The following is a 20333-nucleotide window of genomic DNA, read 5'->3' on the forward strand; positions in this document are numbered from 1 at the left end:
GGCCATTCATCTCATGCTTATTCTGAGACTCTGAGCTGCTGTATTCGTTTATGTTTCTTGCCTTGGCCTATATGAATCTGTGAGTTCTTAGTAACTGCCCTCGAGACTGATCTGTTTATCTAGTCACAGCGCCTTCTACCTTGTCTTATTGACATCTTAGAGTTCTTCATTTGGGGGAATATCCGGTGCACTGTTGGATAGTTAGCATCCTTGATTTCCAGGCACTAAATGCCACTAACATTACTTTCCCACCTCTGTCTCTCAGTGGGACAGCCCAGAGTCCTTTACATATTTTCTAAACTTCCCAGTGGGGAAATACCACAGAGCTTCCTTTCGAGACCACTATGATACACAGATGTATAGGAGCACCTTTAGAACCCTCTGAAGCCTAACTTCAGAAAAAAAGTCTGCATGACTTACTCGTTCTAGGAATGGCATCTAGCCTCTAAGCTAAGATAGTGGATGGTTGAGTACAGAGGTAGGATGGATCGAAGAGTATGTCACTCTCTTCTTGGAGTACTTCCTTCAAGGGTTCTTTTCTCTAAAAAGCTAGGAAGATGGTGTCACATATTGTCTCCTCACCATGTTGTCTCTGGAGGCTTGATGATCTTTCTTTCTTTTAGGTAGTTGACAGTTAGCTTTGTTTCTGGTTGGTTGCTCACAGAATTTGAAAACATTATCACTTTCTTAGGAAGTGTTTGAAAGCACATAACACACATAGACATATATACTTACATGCCCTTTTTATCCTACAAATAACAAATGGAAAGAAGCGGGAGGGGGTCAACTCTAAAACCAGCTTCGCCATACTATCAGAACAACTTTGCTATAAGAGAGTCTCTCAGAGATCCAACACAGTCTTCTGCCTCCTTTTGTGCAATGCTAAGTAAGCCTGGAGGAGTCTAAAGTGTGCAAGCACACTTCTTTACGTAGAGAAGTGTGCTTGCATGATTACAAAAATAAAATTTAAAAAATTAAAAGAAAGCTTATACAGATAATGAACATCAAGACTATTTTGTGGTTTATGAAGGTAGTCACAGGGGTAGCATTTAATGATACCATTAGATTTCGCACTTTGCCATTAGGCAAGACTCTTTCAAGACCAGTTCAGTTAAACCAAGATCCTATTCTTCTCAGAAGTATCTGGAGATATGGCACCCTTTCTGCTCTACTTTAACAACTAAGTATGCTGAGTTAGAAATTAAGAATTGAGATTTTGAGACATTAACCAGCATGTTTCCAAACTGCTTTTATTTTAGGAATTCTACATAATTGTTACATATACTTTTTTTCTGTTATAAATGTCTTGAAATCATACATAATATTCTACCTTGGGTTTGGGAATACTCAGTCATGCATTTAAACATCTTTATTTCTAAAGAAAAAATTTTGCTTAAGAAAAAGTCCTGTGCCTATGGAGCATTGATCACAACCTTTATGTGTGTTAAAAATTGGACAAGAATTTTCAAGTTATGAATCATTTACATTTTCTTGATTAATTATTTTGTTTTGGGGAGAAAGTGAAGGAGAGAAAAGGCATCTGAACTACCTAGTTTTAGTTATAAATGCATTACTGTGAGTTCAGCCAACATGAAATGTTTAGTTTGGATATTTCCTAATTTCTCTGTGTTATTTTATAAGATGAATTTGAATCAAAATCAAACCCATTCTATTTGTTTGTGTGGTGGCACGTGAACGATGGTCCCGCCGGGATGGGCTTAGTATTTTCTTTTCTTCTTGCAAAAGTTAAAGCATGACATTTTGCCAAATTTGACAAAGGCCAATAGTTTTTTTTCCAGCTTCTTCCCGTTAAAATTAACTGGTGCTCTCATTGGCTTCAATATTTGGAAAGTCAGTCTTGGATACTTAATAAACTTTTTTATTAAAGAGAAGGGTCTCGTTTCCTCTCCTTGCACAATATCTCCCTTGCTTTAGAATTTTGCTTTGTTTCTGCTTATAAAAGTAATCATGAGAACAACAGCATGGCACTGTGGAGTTAAAAATCATTGGTGCCCTCTGAGAGATTTCAAAAACATAATCCTACAATTACATTTATGCCTAGCAATTGCATTGAAAGTATGCTGTACTCATCAGACAAACCACCTCCAGTCTGTTTAGAATCATGGTATTTGCAAATTATTTCCCATCTCCAAGGGCCATTTATAAGGGGAAGAGAAGAGATATGAAATTTTTTTTAAAAAGTCCTTTCTAGAGTTTTATGCCTGGGAATGACAACAAAGCAAAGGTCATGAGACATTTTGTGGTTCAGCCCTGACTCAGCTATTTGGTTACATAATTCACCCTGAGTGACCTTCATACTTTACATCTATAAAATGGGGTCTGTGTCATTTGTTGAAAAAAAGCTTAATGATTTTTGTGAGAAATGTTGCTGTGTTCATGTTATAGGTAGAAGGCATGGAGCAAGAATGTTTTCCTGCTCCAGCCTCCTCTCTTTCTCACTTCCCTTTGGGCAACAATGCTATCTAAAAATCTATCGATTTAACTTTGGGAAGTATGTTTAATCAGGAAGCAATTCTATAATGTTTCCGATGTGTTCCAAGAAGTCACCTAATTTTTTTTAATCTTTAACATTTCATGAATTAAAATTTGCTTCTGTGTTTTATTTCATAAGATTTCATGTTTGAAAATTATTTGGGTAAAATATTTGTATGTCAATAGAAACAATGAAAAAAAATGCTTTTAAAAATTGAAAATTGCACCCTTAGGTTTTAGGTCCTAAAGCAGCTAGAAAATTCTGAGATCTTGAGGGACTTCCTGTTAGTGAAAAGATAAAAGATATATTTTTTTCTTTTTCTCGAGTCTCCCATCATTAAAGTTTGGTTCTAACAGCAGACTCCTTCTCTTTTTCATGTGTGTTGAAAAGCAGCTACTCCCTGTATCAAAGCCATCAGCCCGAGTGAAGGATGGACGACGGGAGGCGCGACTGTGATCATCATAGGGGACAATTTCTTTGATGGGTTACAGGTCATATTCGGTACCATGCTGGTCTGGAGTGAGGTAGGTGTTGTCTGAACATTAATATCTAATAGGTTGGTCTAGTTGAGGATACTGTCTACACTTGAATTTCTAATAGAGTGTGTAGAATTTTGTAGTGCCACCCTGGGTGGGCCAGCTCTGGTCTACAGAACTCTGGGAAACCAGGAGACATGGGTTGGGTGTACCTGGAGGCACCACTGTCTACTGGAATGACTTCTGTCTTCTGGCCCTTAAGCACCAGGAGAGCTTCTGTTTTGTCATTTGTCCTCTTGGACTAGCTGTGGCGTGAAGGTCCTATTGTGTACTGGGAATGGGAAAGGAGATGCAAAGTCACAAAATATATAGGAAAAGCCCCATTCAAACTTTGACAAGGTAGTAATCATGAATATTTGTAGACAGGGCCTGCTATAGGCCCATCTTCAAGGAACACCATTCCTATGACAGTAATAATCCAAGTGTAGGTGGTTCTTGTCTTATTCAGTGACTCTTCATTCAAGAGTGAGTGATTTACCAGGGGAACCTCAAAGAACCAAAGACTTTATCCAAGCCCAGGAATTTACAGCTCACAGGCCTCCCAGTATGTGACTGCAGCCACATGAAAATGACTTCGTTCTATGTGCGTAGTGCTTTCTAAGCACTGTGATCATTATTTTAACCTGCCAGTTGACTTTTCTGGCAATAATCAATGTTAACTCAAGACTATAAAATGTAAACCTCACCATTATAGAGATGGCATGGAAAACTTGCTTTTGCTTTCTATATTCTGGGCCTAGATTTCTTGAATAGCATGCCCAGAGCTCTTTCTCTTTCACTTCCCCAAAGTTTAGAATAAAATCCATGCTAGGGCTATAAGGTACCACTGAGCTCATTCATCCTGCTTGCTTTACAGACAGTCGTGTGAACCACTGAACTTTTCTGGGACTTATTGTACACTAGGCTGTGTGCTCATTGCTTGACGTAGATCATCTCAATATTCCCTCTGTGCCATGGGGTAGATACTCTTAGCATGTATCTTTTCTTAATAAAGGTATTAAGGCTTAGAGATAATGCTTACAAAACCCCGAAGCAGCTGCCCAGAGCCCATGAAGCATGGCTCATACGTATGTAGCCACACAAAGAAGTCAGCAGCAGAACTGGAGCTAGAACTCTGACTTTTTATTTCCATTTCTAGCTGTCCTACCATGACGCCACTGTTCAGCCTATCTAGATACTTTGTGTTTTCTCTCTAGGTGGGCCATAGAGGTGAGCGGAGTTAAGACTGTGATAGTTGAATATGTTTATCTTTCCAACCGGAGCCTGTCCTTTTTAAGTCTTCTATGTGCACTTCTCCCTGGCAGTAACCCGCTCAGGCCAGCCCCTTGCCAGCCTGTACTGCCACTGCTTTTGTATTTCCCATGCTGCCGAGTAGCGGTATGCACTTGGCCAGAGAATCAAAGCTCTCATAAAACTGAATCAGAAATGGGCTTTTCAGTCCACCATACTAATTGTTGTCCAAGTTGGAACATTCCCGGCATGAAAGGTGGACTGAGCTTTAGCTGACGACTGCACCCCATTCTTTGATAGAACCATTGGGTTGTAAAATTAGAAGCATCACATACAGGGCATGTTTTGCCGCTGGTCTGGTGCCTTCATCCCTGCTGGAGACAGCAGTCCTCACAAAGACAGCTTCTGGCAAGTTGTGGGTTATATCTTCATCCCTTTCTATCCCTCATTCTGTTGCTTATCATTGAAGTTGGGAGAGGGGAAGAATAAATATAATATGGACTTCTTGCTGTATATTACATAGTCAAAGTGAGGCCTGAGAACTGGCAGTAAGTCTTATTGAACCTCTGAGAATAAGGTGGGTTAGTCTGAAGCTTCCTTTAAAAGTTTATGTCGTCTTAGCCCAACATTGCATTGGTTATGGAACAAGGACTTTGACATATCAGGAAATCATTATTTGTACTCCCACCTTGTTCCCAGCCAAGGCCCTTGTGTTTTCTTTCTGTTCCTCCATATTCTTGCCCTCTTTTGGGAACAGATAAGGAAGGTTAAATTCTAATTTAGATTTATCTGAATTACTTTAAAGGATCTGTTTCCATATAACAAAATCAATGCAAGTCATGAAACTTTGTCCTTCTTCCTCAGTGCCTCCACTGCCACTGGCTTACATGTACCAGAAGCCTCTCACAATGAATCTTATGAGTCCAGCTAGGAGGTGAGGGTGGGGCGTGCATGCTCCTTCTTTGCCCACCTCCTCCTCCCAAACTGCTCTCATGTGTGAGCATGCCATAAATCAACTATGACTCTTTCCCAGTGGAAACCTACCAGATGGTTTCCAAAATGTAGATATTCTTTCAAAATAAGTAAATCCTCTGCAGCATTAGCAATTGGGTGTCTGAATGGAGGACTTTAATTTGGGTTACTATTGTAATAGTCTTGACATTCAGGAAATGAGCCTTGCAGAGGTGAACTTTTTGTAAATATTCTAAACTATATTTACATTTTCATACAGGCTATTTGAAAGACGTGATGTTCTCTCTCTTTTAGCGGAGGGAGAGAATTTGGTACTGCCTCAAATCCAAAAATCCATTGTATAATAAAGAGAAGTAGCTCACATTTACTAAGGGTTTTATCATGTGTAGGCACTTTATGGGTATTATTTTATTTGATCCTCGTGATATCCCTGTGTTAGATATATATGAGTGAAACGAGTGTCAGAGAGGTTTAAGAAACTTGCCCATTATCACACAGACCGACAGCGCTAGAGGTGGCATTTGTAATATTGTGTATCTTTTTACAGAGGAAATAAAAGCCAAAGGTACCGATAGAGAAAGTGGAGTCTTACCAAAAGGAAGAAGGACAGAAATAGGAGAGAGAACAAAACACTCATAGTAATCCAAGTATGGTAGTAGAAGTAGTAGTAATAGCAATAGTAGCAATAGTAATAGTGACTGTGGTGGTTGCTTTTAATCCCATAACGTTACATAAATGCCTTTCATTTTGGTAGAGGCAAAAAATATCAGACAGTGCTGGGGCCATTTCTCCAGGCTTCCACTGGATACAATCAGAACTCAATGCTGTGAATATTTAAGAGAGGATATCTCTGAAAGATCTGTGGAAAAACGTGTAGAGTATGACTAATATTAGCTAACATTCACTGAGCACTTAGTTGCTGCCAGGTACTATGTGCTGAGTATTTGGCATGGCTCTCGTTCAAGCCTCGTAACATCTGTATACCATGCTGTTCTCATTTTACTGATGAGGAAATTGAGGCTTGGGAAGTTAAGTAAGCTGTTCAGTTATCGAATGGTAGAGATGGGATTTGAACCAGTCTGACTCCAGGGTTCACTTTCTTTCTTTTTTTTTTTTTCTTTTAAGCATAATCATCTCTAAATCTAGAGATATGCCTTTTAATCTTTTTATTTTGAGAGAGAGTGGGGTGGGAGAGAAGCAGAGGAAGAGAGAGAGAGATAAACTTAAGCAGCCTCCATGCTCAGCATGGAGCCCAAAGGGGTGCTTGATCCTGTGACCCTGGGATCATTACTGGAGCTGAAATCAAGAGTTGGACACTCAACCAACTGAGCAACCCAGGTACCCCCAGGGCTCACCTTCTTAGCTGTCCATGATTTAGCCTACACCAAAATTGTTACCCTAGTGTTTTACCACATCAGACAAGGGTGTAATGCTCATCATTGCCACTAATGCGTTGTACTTCAGTATGTGTGGGGAGTATCTTAACAGTTATTATCACCTTCCAGGTTAAGGTGGACTTGGGATACAGAGAGGTTAGAGCAGTCCCTTCATTTTTTAGTTGTATAGGCTGGAAGGTGGAGCCATTGGCTTCTAGGAAGGATTTTTCCCTGTGAAGAATACATGCCTTGTGTTAGGGGCAGAAGACAACCTCTTCCCTTGTCTATGTAAGAGACCTTACGTAAGACAGTTAACCTGTTTGGGCCTCATCTCTAGATAGGACTCCTATCTACCCAGGTTTTCATTCCCTGGCCACATGATCTCTTGAGGTTATGCCACCTCTAAGATATGATACTTCCAATTTTAAGCAGACTTTATCTCTTCTCCATTTCCTCACTCTATAGCCCAAAGCACTCAGGGAGCAGACTGGTGGGCCAGGACAAGCAGATAACATTTTAGATTAGCAGCTGATGCTATTATTTGGAGTCTTTTTTTAGCTAAAGAATTTTAAAAAGAGTGAGAGAAAATAGGGCTGGCTTAATTTCCCCTCATCTGTGCTCTTTCCCTACCAACCCAATCTTTTGCAAATGAGTAGTTCAGTTTAGCTTGCTGATTGCCCCCTGAAGGTTGGGAAAAAGAAAGGTGGCACTCCATTGCTCCTAACTCAGGGCTGCCTTCTGTGAGTTCCCAAGTTTGGGGTGAACTACATGGCTTTCTTGTGAATTTGGTTTACCATATTTGTTATTCTTCCTTATTCTTTCTACAGAGCAAAATACTGTATTGATACTCTTATTCTGCCTCTACCCAAAAGACTTAACCAAAAAATTGGTCTTTGTAGTGTTTTATATATAAATCCAGGAAAATCAACAGGGTTGATGTGTGCTCATGACTAATATGTGTTGAGTTTTTTCTTTTTCTTTTTTTTTTTTAATGTTTATTTTTTTTGAGACAGAGAGAGACAGAGCATGAACAGGGGAGGGGCAGAGAGAGAGGGAGACACAGAATCCGAAACAGGCTCCAGGCTCGGAGCTGTCAGCACAGAGCCCGACGCGGGGCTCAAACTCATGGACCGTGAGATCATGACCTGAGCCGAAGTCGGACGCTTAACCGACTGAGCCACCCAGGCACCTTTTTTCTTGATCAGAGATATACTTGGTTGTTTTTGCTTTTCCATTAACATATGATTTGGAGGAGGGGAGGGGCTCCTGCTACTGGGTTATAGAACTAATTGTCACTTTAATATCTCCTGAACTCCTCTAATTTCTTTTTTTTAATGTTTATTATTTTTGAGAGAGAGAGAGAGAGAGAGAGAGAACATATACTTGCAAGCAGAGGAGGGCAGAGGGAGAGGGAGACAGAGGATCCAAAGTGGGCTCTGTACTGATAGCAGAGAGCCTGATGCGGGGTTGAACTCAGGAACCATGAGATCATGACCTGAGCCAAAGTCAGACGCTTAGCCAACTTAGCCACCCAGGCACCCTATGAACTCCTCTAATTTCTAAGCAATGAGTACTGTTTGGCTTTCCTGTTGGTATCTACCACTGGAATAGGTACTATGGGTGATCAAAATTAGGCTTTGTGGGATCTGATGTTTTATTTGGAATGGCAACTTGCTCCCATGAAACAAATATTTTTATAAACCAATATTAAATTTGTAGTTCAAAATTCAAGGCAAGGTTCTAGAAAGCACAGAGAGTGGTGTAGACAGAAGTAGACTGTTCAAATAACCAGTCAGGCTCCTACTATATACAGATGGATCTCTGTGCTAGGCATTTTAGGTTCTGACAATCTGTTGATTTAATCACTCAAATCTCTGGGAGAGTTTATACAGTGTAAGGTATTTAAGACACCTGTAAAGAAAGTACACAGGAGACTGGTGAGGAGCAGAAGATGGAGGGAACTTCATGTACACAGTGATCGAAGCAAAGGTGTAGATTACATGAGTGGCAGCAGACAAGGAGCCAGTCAGGAGGCTTGAGTATTAATTGCAGTCCTTCTATTGCTCAGTCAGACAATCTAGATTTTAGTCAGGGTTGGTCATTTGGCTTTAGTTTCCCCATCTGAAGATGAGAGGCTTAGACTAAATCCTCTTTGAAATCAGCTACAATATTGTAATTCCTTTTATCTAGAGTTTACTCTCTTGAAAGTCCCCTCAAAGAAGCACAGTGATAATGGGTAGCAAGTAGCTTCTTTTCTTCACTATTGTGCTTTACTTTTACAACACACTGGCAATATACAAATATCATGTTTATTTGCAAAAGGATTCATTGAACTTCATCAAAACCATTTAATTAGCCACAAAATTGGATCTCCCTATTGATATATCTTTAGTCAATATTTTTACTGTCTACACTTCAGGTTCTGGTATCTGATATAAACCTGAGCCTATACTACAATGTCGGTCTAGTTCACTTTCCAGATAGTTCTATGGAATACATCAATTATCTGGGATATCAACAGGTTCCCCATGGGAGATGAGGGAGGGAGTAGGTTTGGGAAATGCTGAGTCAAATAAATTCAACTGCTCCTTGTTCTAGGACTTTGCAAAGATTTTGAGATACTGACATGCACTGAGAACACCTAAGATAAAGTATATGACATGTCCCAAACTTTTGTGACCACAGAACCTTTTTTTCAGGGATCACCTTATAGGAGGATATATTAGTCACGGATGGGTTTCATGTTAATCAAGTAAAATCATGAAATCCAGTCAAAGTGATTGGTCTGGGGTAGATGTGAGAAAATCATCTGAAATATTTGCAGAGTATTATTCAGATTAGACCAGGAATGTGTAGAGCCATTATTCTTCAATGCAGCAGGCTTTGAACAGAATTTCTCTCATATTTTGCATCTGGTTTTAGTCACTGCACACTTGGCATTAGATGCCATGTGATTTTGCAGGACAGTTATATTTAAAGATTGCCAGGACCACTTAGCTCAGATGGAGAAGCCAGAGTTTCATCACTGTGTGAACCAATGAGCCTCACACAGGGGCTGTGCGTTGTCTTTTTCATCCAGACAAATGTTTTCTTCAACTACATTCCTAGAGATAGGGAGAAGTCAAAAGAGACTTCTATAGGGGCAGGGGAGGGAACCTAATGGGTGAATATAGTTGAGTAAATAAATGGCAGTTTGGGGCTGAGAAATGATTTCCTACTTTAATCCAAAAGTTGGAAAACAAGGTTTTAAATGCAGTTCCTGATGTCTTTCTTTCTTCCTATCTCTACTTTCAATTATCGTTTGTACACATAGCTCAGAGGAAGGATTGTAAATAAAAATACCATTTGCTCCTCTGTGACATTAAAGAATGAATGGCTACAACTCATACGTGTTCCCACTGGAAGTTTCCCAGGCCTATTTGTTTGGCCTTGATTTTTACTGAACCACATGTAGAATCACAAAATTTTGAGGGCTTTGAGGAACATTTCCAGTCATCAAGTGTAGCTGTTTATTGGAAATGCAGAAAAAGAAGCTCCAAAGCCATACAGTGACTTGTCCTGGGAACACATTAGCTACTACTTAGTGCTGGGGTTACATCCCTGTTCTCCAGACACCAACCTCACCCCTGATTCAGCTTTCTCTTGTACCAGCTTTTCTCATGATATCTCCTTAGTCTTTTAATAAACTTCTTTATATTTACCAAACCCTCCCAAATTTTATACATGATGGCATTGACACTCTAATGACTATTATTTATATCACATTTTTATGCAATACAATTCCATTCAAATCAAAAATAAAATTAAGAGGGGTGCTTGTGTGGCTCAGTTTGTTAAGCATCTGACTCTTGATTGCAGCTGAGGTCATGATGTCATAGTCATGAGATTAAGCACTGCGTCAGGCTCCTTGCTGAGGGTGGAACCTGAGTAAGAATCTCTCTGTCTTCCTCTCTCTCTCTCTCTCTTCCTTTGACCCTCTCCCCCACTTAATCTCTCTCTCTCTCTCTCTCTCAAATAAAATTTAAAAAATAAAATTAAGAAAGGTAGAGAAAGACATGATCACAAATAATCTTTCAAAATTTCATAATGTGAATATGATATATAAATGCTGTGTCATTTATTTTACATATATTGAGGCTTACATGTATAAGTTTAATTCAAAATTGATAAAGTGCATGGATTTAAAATAATTCATGGCTTCCTACTTTCCCTGAATATATAAGTTGCCAAGTCTGTGTGCGACTTCTACTTACTGATCACCTATTAAGTAGAAGATGCTTAATGTGAAATTATACTTTATTTGTAAGGAATAAAAGGAGCAGTCTGAACCAGTTGCATTAAACTTTGAATGTGACTTTGAAGAACACCTTTCAAGCCCAAGTTATTTTATGGGGAATCATTTTGAAATGAGCCAGCATATTCAGAAAACAGATTTAAAATACTCTAATGGGCTCTTTAATGTAGTTACATAGTTACAACCATGCTCACCTTATTCCTAAAAAAGCTTTAGTCCATATTTTTACTTTTAATGACTAAGGCACTTGAAATCTATCCTCTGTGTTGATAATTATGGGATGGTTAAAAACAACTTTAAGATGACATTGTCCATTAGTTGTTTGTAGTGCTTTCAGGAAGTACCCATATGTGCCTATCACTTGAAAATGGAAACCACAGAAGTGTGATGCCTTTCTAATTTTAACATAAATCAAAGACAAAATTTACACCTGGCTGCAGTCATGTGACTTTTAGGAAGAAAATGGATATCTGTACAGTGTTGTGTTCATTTCGTACATGTGCTCAAAGCCAATTGCTGGAATGGCTCCCTGCTGGTCTGAACTAAAACCTTCCTCCTTATTCAACCTTACTGGCTTCCTCTTTTTTAAAACCACAACTCCTTAGTTTTGGATTCAAGCATACCCCCTTAAGGCTCTGACCTTTCTTTTCAACATCCTTGTGCACTATTCATCTTATGCTTCAGTCACACTGAGTTGTTAGTGGCTCCTTCTACCCATTGTGATTTTTTTTCTGCCCGTACTCTTGTCTTTCTTATGCCATTCCTTGTTCCATAATGCTCTTCCCTCCTCTCTGTGCCCAAATTCTTCTGCCCTTTAAGATCCAGTAAAATACCACTTTTTTTTTCTGTGAAATCTTCCTTACAGTTCAGATATTGAATATTTTCTCTTCATCCTAAATTCCTACATGGTCTTATCATTACCATGTTCAATTCCTTATAACTTCCTATCTTTAATTATTGTGATTTAAGGGGATGTTCTTTCCCATAAGGCAGGATCCATGCTAAATTCAGCTTAATCTCACACAGTGTTTAGCACAGATCCTTACATGTCAGAGGCATTAATTTGTATAAAATACTGTTGGGTGACACCATTCATTCATTCATTCATTTGTTCATTCAGACAAATGCTTCTTATTAGCAACTGTTGTATTCAGTGATGCTTCAAAGTGTCAGTACCAGATAGATAGATTGCAGTTTAGTTTTTCTTAATGTGTGTGTGATTAGGTAGTTTATATTTAGATGTATTGTGCAATAAGGATGCACTTAAATACCTTAGTGTGAATCTGTTGGTTATGGTGAGGGTTAAGTAATAATAAAACTAACACTTTCTTTTTTTTAAAGTTTGTTTATTTATTGAGAGAGAGAGAGAGAAAGAGAGCATGCACACGTGCACACGGGGAAGGGGCAGAGAGGGAGAGAGAATCCCAAGCAGGTTCTGCTGACAGCAAGGAGGCAGATGCGGGGCTCGATCTCACCAACTGAACCACGAAATCATGACCTGAGTAGAAATCAAGAGTTGGACGCTTAACCAACTATGCCACCCAGGTGCCCCAACACTAACACTTTCTAAGTGATTGGTATCAGTGAGACCTTCTCCGAAACTCATTATAAGCATTATGTCAATTAATCCTTAGATTAATTAGATTGCTAGCCCCCACCCCTGTCCTACTTTTTTCTCAGATAGTGAAACTGAATGCCAGAGAGGTTGAGTGACTTTCCAAAGGTTCCACAGCTAGTAATTTGCAAAGCTTAGACTTGAACCAAAATCTGTGTTAGTCCAGGGTCATCTTTTAGCCATTCAATAAGAATGTAGTAAAACCTCACTTATCCAGAAAAACTGTTACATAACCTTACTTAAAAAAAAAAAAAAAAAGAGGGGCGCCTGGGTGGCTCAGTCGGTTAAGCGGCCGACTTCGGCTCAGGTCATGATCTCGGGGTCCCTGAGTTCGAGCCCCGTGTCAGGCTGTGTGCTGACAGCTCAGAGCCTGGAGCCTGTTTCAGATTCTGTGTCTCCCTCTCTCTGACCCTCCCCTGTTCATGGTCTGTCTCTCTCTGTTTCAAAAATAAATAAACATTAAAAAAAAAAAAAGAAAGAAAGAAGAAGTAAATACAGAAAGTAACACACTTAGGGGTAACCAGAGCAGTAATTTTTAATAAACTATCTTCAGTTTTCCCAGGTCACAGCAAGTTAGAAGGAGCGAACTAAAGGCAGGTTGTTAGAAGCAGGCTCAGTGACAGCAGAAATGACAGCCTAATGTGAAGGGCAGAAGTGGAAAACCTAAAAAGCAGACGCAGAACTATATTACTGTGTGGCACATTAATGACTGTTCATAATGACAGTGGCCCTGAGTCATCAAGACAGAGATGGCAATTATATTCAATATATTCTCTCTAAAACAGCAAGACGGGTGTAATGCATCTTCTGAAGATTTCCAGTGAAAGCAGCTGTCGTGGCACGCTATTAAAAGGGGTTTGGCTCTGGTTTTCTGTGGAGCTTACTTCTTGAAGGGACATGTTGAATGAGGAATTACTGAATATATGTGCAAGTATCAGTGTATACAATATGCAAATGTGACCTTATACCATCAAATAAGTGTTAAAACGAGTCTCTGTTTAGTAGCTTCTAGCTTTGATATCCTTTTCTTAGAACTTTCAAAGACCTTAAAAAGGTGGGTTCCTTCCCTGCTACCCCATCTAACAGTCTTTTGGCTTTTATATTTTTCTTTCCTGACTCCATAGGCAAATATTCTGCCTTGCCAACCACCAGCTTTGATAACAAACATTTAGTCTCTCCCATAAATGTATCTGGATTTGCTTTTTCTTTTATATTTTAATTTTCAAACAAACAAGCAGCAACCCTGGACCCTAAGCCAGGCCTGAGTAGGGAATGATGTTCCTTCTTAACTGAATTTAGAAAAACAAACCTTGAGAAAGAGCTCATTGTGTAGTTTCAAACCACAGGGGCTGGCGTTACTGGTGTCCAGTCCTCTCCTTCTGGAATACTCTGGACCTCAGGAACTCACCAATGCTTTTCCAGCTCCCAGATGGTCAGGATGGTATCCAGTCTTTAATGGGGCCCAGTTGGCACAAGATTTACATCCTGGGAAAGAGCTAGAGAAAGTTTATTTAAAAAAGAAATTACTGAAAAATAAATAAATAAATCAACCCACAAAACCAAAGGTAGTTCAAGTATAATGTATTTATTTTAGCCTTTTTTCTCCCAAATCTGTTATTTTGAAATATGATCTTGTTGCTGTTTTGTTTTATACAATTAACTGCATTGATTTAGGGACCTGGTTAGTTTTTCGGTCAGAAGAATTAGATAGTATATTTTTATGAATGCTCAATTAGGATACCAGGAAGCTTGAAGTTTTTTGGGGGGAGGGGGAGGATTAAAGTAACAATTTTTCAGTGAAAAGTTTTTGAATGGAGTAGTATTATTTCTTCTTCGTAGATTCACAAGTGACTTTATTGACTCTTTACCCAAAATTATTAGTGGTAGTTAATAGCATTACAGTATTTATTCATTCAATGTTCAGCAAGTATTATTGAGGCACTATTAAAACTGGAAACATAGTAGTGAAAACAAGGAAGACAAAGTTCATATCCTCATGGGGCTTACATTCTAGTTGGGTGATGCAGACAATAAATAGGAAAATGTGTCTACATCTTTCTACTGTGTATCTGTGTCTAGCTCTATGCATGAGAGAAATTTCAGACACTGCGAAGGAATACTGCTGACTCTTCAAAAGCTAGTTTTTAAATCCCATATTTAACTCAGTTCCCGAGACTTTAGTTTCAAGTCTCCTCTGACATTCATACATAAAGTTTATCTTTGGGAATTCATGTGACCCAACATATTTTGTTAAACATTGGTTTAAAGTTATTTTCTTGAAAGGACAAAGGGAAACCAGAATGTTTGTGAAACAGTAAATGCCTCCACTGGCTTTCTCTCACGTTCTCTGAGAAATCATATACTGCCTTTGAGACAGGCAATTCTTGGGAATGAAACAATCTGTGTTACAAAACCCAGAGAACTCTGATTAGGGAACAAGCAGAATACACTGAGGAACTCAGGAGAAGATGGCACCCCCTGATTTATGTTGCGTCCACTGCAGGGGAATAGGGATATAATACGGAGGTTCAGCCAGCACAGTCACCATGAATATACACTTTTCATATTTCAGCTTCCTTTAGGAACTCCTGAAAACGATATTTTTTAAATGCCATATTTAACTATAGAAAGATAAATGTTCCAGAGTGGAGGAAAAACAAGTTTGCTTGTTTGGTCACTACTACTGTGGTGTCTCTTTAAAATCCTTAGTCAATTTGGTTTTGAAGCTTTAATTATGCTTTTATGCTACAGTTTTCTTATTTAAATGTCTGCTCTATGTCCATCACTCAGCACCCCCTGCCTATCTCAAAAGAGATGGATATTATTATCCTAATTGAGGAGGAGGGCGAATGCTGTGAGAATTATTAATACATAAATTAAAAAATTAATCTAGAAAGTGCTTTAGGGTCCCTAGAGAAGTGCTACCCAAATACAAAGCATATTTAACATTATTATAAGTACTCCCACAGAGCAGATAGGCCAGTGCAGTGTGAGATGAGTAAACTGAGGCACAGAGAGTGACAATGGGCCCATATGCAGATGGGCCAGCCTATGTTAGAACCTTGAGTGGGTAACATGTAAAGACCACTGTGCCAGACCCCACTTTAGGCTTTTTCTCGTCATGAGTATTAATTATTTCTCCGGAGAAGAAATGTTGCCTTGCCTGGTTTTTTTACCCCTCCTCTTTAAGTCTTTGCTGTTTGGACATTTTTTTTTTTTTTTTTTTTTTTTTTTTTTTAGTGTCAAAAGTGATTCAGGCCCAAATGGCCAAAATATTAAGTCCTAAGGTTAGTAAGGAAAAATCACTAGTATGCTTTCTAGTAATCCCAGTTATTTTTTTGGCTTTGTGGCTTGGAACTTCAAGTTGCATTCATTTCATATAGTCCCATTGGTTAGAAAACACGCATAAAGGCTTATCTTGGAATTGTTCTTTCCTGTTTTGCTGAGAAATAATTCTCAGCCAGTTTCTCAACAACAAAAAAGGCTATTTTGAGTACCTACTATGTTCCCAGAACCTTTGAGGATGTAGGAGAAGCTGAGGACCATTTCCATCCTGTCAACAGCTGAGACAGGGTGAAAATTGCACATAACAACAATTACGGAGAAACCATAAGCAGTAGTCGGGAGGGACAGTTGTGGTTGTACAATGGTGACCATCAGTCAGAAACACTTGCCACTCCTTGGGCCTATTTCTTAACTTGCCTGAAACTCATCTTCTACACTTGTGAGCCAGCTAATGCCCATCCCTGCCCCTAATGCTGCCGGACAGAAATCACTGAAGGAGCCTTGCACAACACTTGGAACGGAGTTAGATGACAGCAAAAGGCCACTGTTGCAGAAGCCACTGTCAAGGTCACCACTGTCCTCCATTTAGGTGTGAGCGAGAAGTGCTACTGGCTCTCAGAGAGGACAGTAATACTGAAGACTTGACCTTTTTACCCAGAATTCTGCAACATGTTTCCATTAATGTTTTAAAATACTGGGTACTCTCCTTTACCTACCATGTGGGTGGGACTTTTGATCCTGCAAGAGGCTTTTATAAAAACTACTTAGAGAATTGTTCTCTCCCATACTCTTCTTTTGGGCTTCCAGAAATTTCAGACTGCCTCTTTGGAGGTTTGTATCCACCTCCCTGCACCCTCCACAACCCTCCCTTTATCTGCAGAAGTGCTCCTGTTTCCTCTTTCTTTCTTTCTTTCTTTCTTTCTTTCTTTCTTTCTTTCTTTCTTTCTTTCTCATTTATTTACTTATAAGTTTATTTTTGAGAGAGAGAGACAGAGCACAACCAGGAGAGGGGCAGAGAGAGAGGGAGACAGAGAATTGGATTCAGGCTCCAGGCTCTGAGCTTTCAGTGACAGAGCCCGGCATGGGGCTTGACGCGGAGCTCGAACTCACAAGCTGTGAGATCATGACCTGAGCTGAAGTCGGAACCTTAACTGACTGAGCCACCCAGACACCCCTCCTCTCTCCTGTTTCTTACACTTCTGTGGAGGACAGGCCCTGTCCACTTGCCCTGGGTGTGCGCTCCATCTCTCACCACAAGGGTGCTTCACCTGGCCGACCAGCACAGGACGCCTGGGCTCTAGTTCTCTGAGTCTGGAAAGAGACGATGTTCACACCAGCAGCTTGGAAGGAGCATGGTCACTGCTGCCTCATGTCTTTGGTGTGCTGGCAGCCTCTCCTGGGGCCTTGCAGAGACTGTGTGTATTTTTTCGTCAGAATGCCACACTTAAAAATTAGCTTTTCTGATTATAATATTAATGCACTCTTATTGTTGAGAGGCTAGAGAATTCAAAGAGGTACGCAGAGAAAAATAAAATTACCTATAACTTTGCAATCTAATGGTAACTTCTCTGGACACTTTGATGATTTTCCTTTCAGTCTTTTTTCCACGCAAATGTATATCTACTTCTTATATGATTACATGTAATACATATTGCACAAAAACTGGTATTATTATACTTTTGATATTTAGTAATTTTTTCTCATAATAAAAGTAATACCTGTGAATGTACAAATTTATTCATTCCAGAATTATTTACATGATTATTTCCTGTGCAAGTGCATACACATACACAGATAAACACACAAAATGCACACACACACACACACACACACACATGATGGTGGGGAGGAGAGAGAGAGAAGACGAATCACATAGAATGTCATCAGTCCAGAAATAAACACTGTTAACATTTAGCATTGTTCTTTTGTTGGCTACTTTTTTAGTGTTACTTTCTTAACCTTTTTTTCTTTCCTTTCATCTTATTCCTTCTCACAGGAGTCACAGACCTTCAGACATCCTCTTCTATTTTGCCGCTTAGATGAAATCTGAGCAGTGGTCTCATGCAGGGACCTGAGTGCTGAGCCAGTTGGATAACTCATTTTAAGAGCAATTTAGTTAGGGAATGAGAGTTAAATATTATCAGGTTAAGAACAGTGAACGCTTATGGATGGGGATTACTATGCCTAATGGAGTCAAGCCTCCTGTAGAATTCTGGCCTAATTTATGTTAAGTATTTATTCCAGAAATATTTTGGAAATATCCTGTAGGTAAAGCATTAAGTTGGATACTTTAGAAGATACAAATATGAATTAGACCTTGTCACTGATCTCAGGAACTATATCTGATGAGAGAAATATGGGTAAGAAAATACTTATGGCACAGAGTAAAATCAGATATTAAGTGTTATAGTATAAGTGTCATACTGATATAGATTCTTATAAATTTTTAATTATATAAATTATATATAACTCATAATTATATAAAGGTGCAGGTAACTCTGTCTCTGAATTTTAAGATCAAGTAAAACTTATTAGAAGAGAGAATATATGGTCTCAGAGAACAAGCAGAATATCAGTAGGGGAATGTTTAGGCAATGAGTAACACGAACAAAGCAAAGGTGCTAGGCAAGGCTGTGATGTGTTCCTGTGTCCACATGCCCTACGCTCAGGATGTGGAAAGGCAAAGTGGGAAGCAGCACTAGGAAGGGAAATTGGCTGTCAGGCCTTGTAGTGCCTGAATATTTTGCCAAGGAGTTTGGATTATATACTGTATGTAAAGGTGGCATGAGCATTTGAGTAAGGGAACAACATGATGAGGTTGTATTTGAAGAAAAGAATTCTGACAGAAAAAGTGGAAATAGAGAGAGACAATTTAAAAGACAATTATACCATTATAATGGTGTAAGAAATGGTGACAACCAGAGCAGAAGAAAGTGGTGAAGCAAAGAGCCAGTGGAGTTCATTGGAAGAAAAATCAAAATGAGTAAAAGAAATATTGAAGGGAGAAGAAATAAAGAAGATTTACGTTTTCTATTTTGGGTGATCCAAAGGATAGCATTCCCTTAACTGAGAGGGGGAACACGGGAGCAAAAAATACACTTATAAGTAGCAAGATGATAAATTTAGCTTGTGTCACATTGAAATTGAGGTGGCAATAAGACATGTTGGGGAGATTCTGTTACTCTGTTGCTAATAAAAGTTTGGTGCTTGGCCAAAGAGATCAAAGCTACAGGTGTAGATTTAGAAGTCAGTTTAGCTGAGGTGGTTGAGCCAATGAATGAACTCAAGAAATCTTAAGTAAGTAAAAAGAGAAGGGAATGTAGAACAAAATTTGTAAAATTTTGATAGTTAATAAGTTGGCAGAAAGGAAAAGTTAGCAACTGAGGAAACCAATGAATAAGAGAAGAACTCTAGAAAACACTTATTTACAAGCACAAGATACTGGTTTTCTTCCTAGTGTTTCAAATAATATTCGTTAAGCTTGCTTGACCTTCATCTGTTCTCATCCGGAATATATATCCTGCAGGGATGAGTTTTAAAAGATAGTGAATGTGAAAAGGCTTTGTAAACCATCAGACAGGCATGTCTTAGGTCTTACAATTAGTGTCACAGAAGCGAGGAAAGTAGAGACTTCCAACAAGAGAGAAAGTTGTGTCTGATGCTAGAGTTTCATAAAAATATTTATTTTTAGCTCAACTTGTTTGGTTTGCAACTTAAGGAAGTTAAGTCAAGAGTGAATCTGTTCTCTAATCACTTAGAACAGCATTTCCCGAAGTATGGAGCATGTGTCTCTGGTTGTACAGGAGACACGTTGGATTTGACACAGACATCGAGCAGAACTGAATTACATAGTGAGAAAGTTATTATTATTATTATTTTTTGTCTTTTAATCCTTCAGATTTATGTTAAGGGAAAATATCTCAGTTGGGGCAAATAAGTCTGTAATATCTAATGCAGGCTAGTTTCCCCTTTCAATAAACTCCTTCAGGTTGTCAACATTATTTAGCTAGAATATCATATTAACTTTAAAATTACCTTCCATAATACCTTCTTATTTGGGCCGGGATACCAGTTTTCCAGGTGGGGTAGTGATACAAAGTTTCCTTTTAAAATAAGCTATTTTAAACAAAAAAGTAATTGACTTTTAAAATATTAAGTACTTAATTGTATAGGTGGTATACAGAAATGGCAAAACTGAGAGAGTGGTATTCCAATGATGGGAGTTTGGAAACTTTAGGTTTATCAGAGCCCTTCCTCCTTCTGTTGCTTGGAGTGGCTGCCTTAGTTCAACCATGTTAGAACAATGTGGGAAATTATCCATCCTGGGATGGTGGTGGGGTGGTGGTGGTTGTCTTGGGCTCTAGACTTCCAGATCTAGACCCTGTTCTTCCCCTAAGATGTTGAGTCAATTTTTGAAGCCAGTAGATTTTTCTAGACATTTGTGTCTTTAGCTGTTAAAATGAGAATGCTAGTTTTAAATGATTACTAGCATTTCTTCCAGCAATAAAGTCTATGATTCTTTGAGTGATTA

The 20333-nt window shown here is 39.0% G+C and overlaps 1 protein-coding gene across 3 annotated transcripts in view; it reads left to right on the forward strand.

Moving 5' to 3' along the window:
- EBF1 (EBF transcription factor 1) overlaps nt 1-20333 on the forward strand; it is a 390645-nt gene that overhangs the window by 287291 nt on the left and 83021 nt on the right. For 2 of the 3 annotated variants that reach the window (XM_047091811.1, XM_047091820.1), the window contains exon 9: nt 2888-3018. In XM_047091811.1, the coding sequence (XP_046947767.1) occupies nt 2888-3018 (131 nt within the window). Of the gene's footprint in view, nt 1-2884; nt 3019-20333 lie in introns of all 3 variants that reach the window. The other variant, XM_047091804.1, reaches the window with a different exon arrangement.

Source organism: Lynx rufus, unplaced genomic scaffold, assembly GCF_022079265.1.
Source record: "Lynx rufus isolate CCGP_SWC_20201006 ecotype Redwood Valley unplaced genomic scaffold, mLynRuf1.p SCAF_1, whole genome shotgun sequence".
NCBI classification, from domain to species: domain Eukaryota; kingdom Metazoa; phylum Chordata; class Mammalia; order Carnivora; family Felidae; genus Lynx; species Lynx rufus.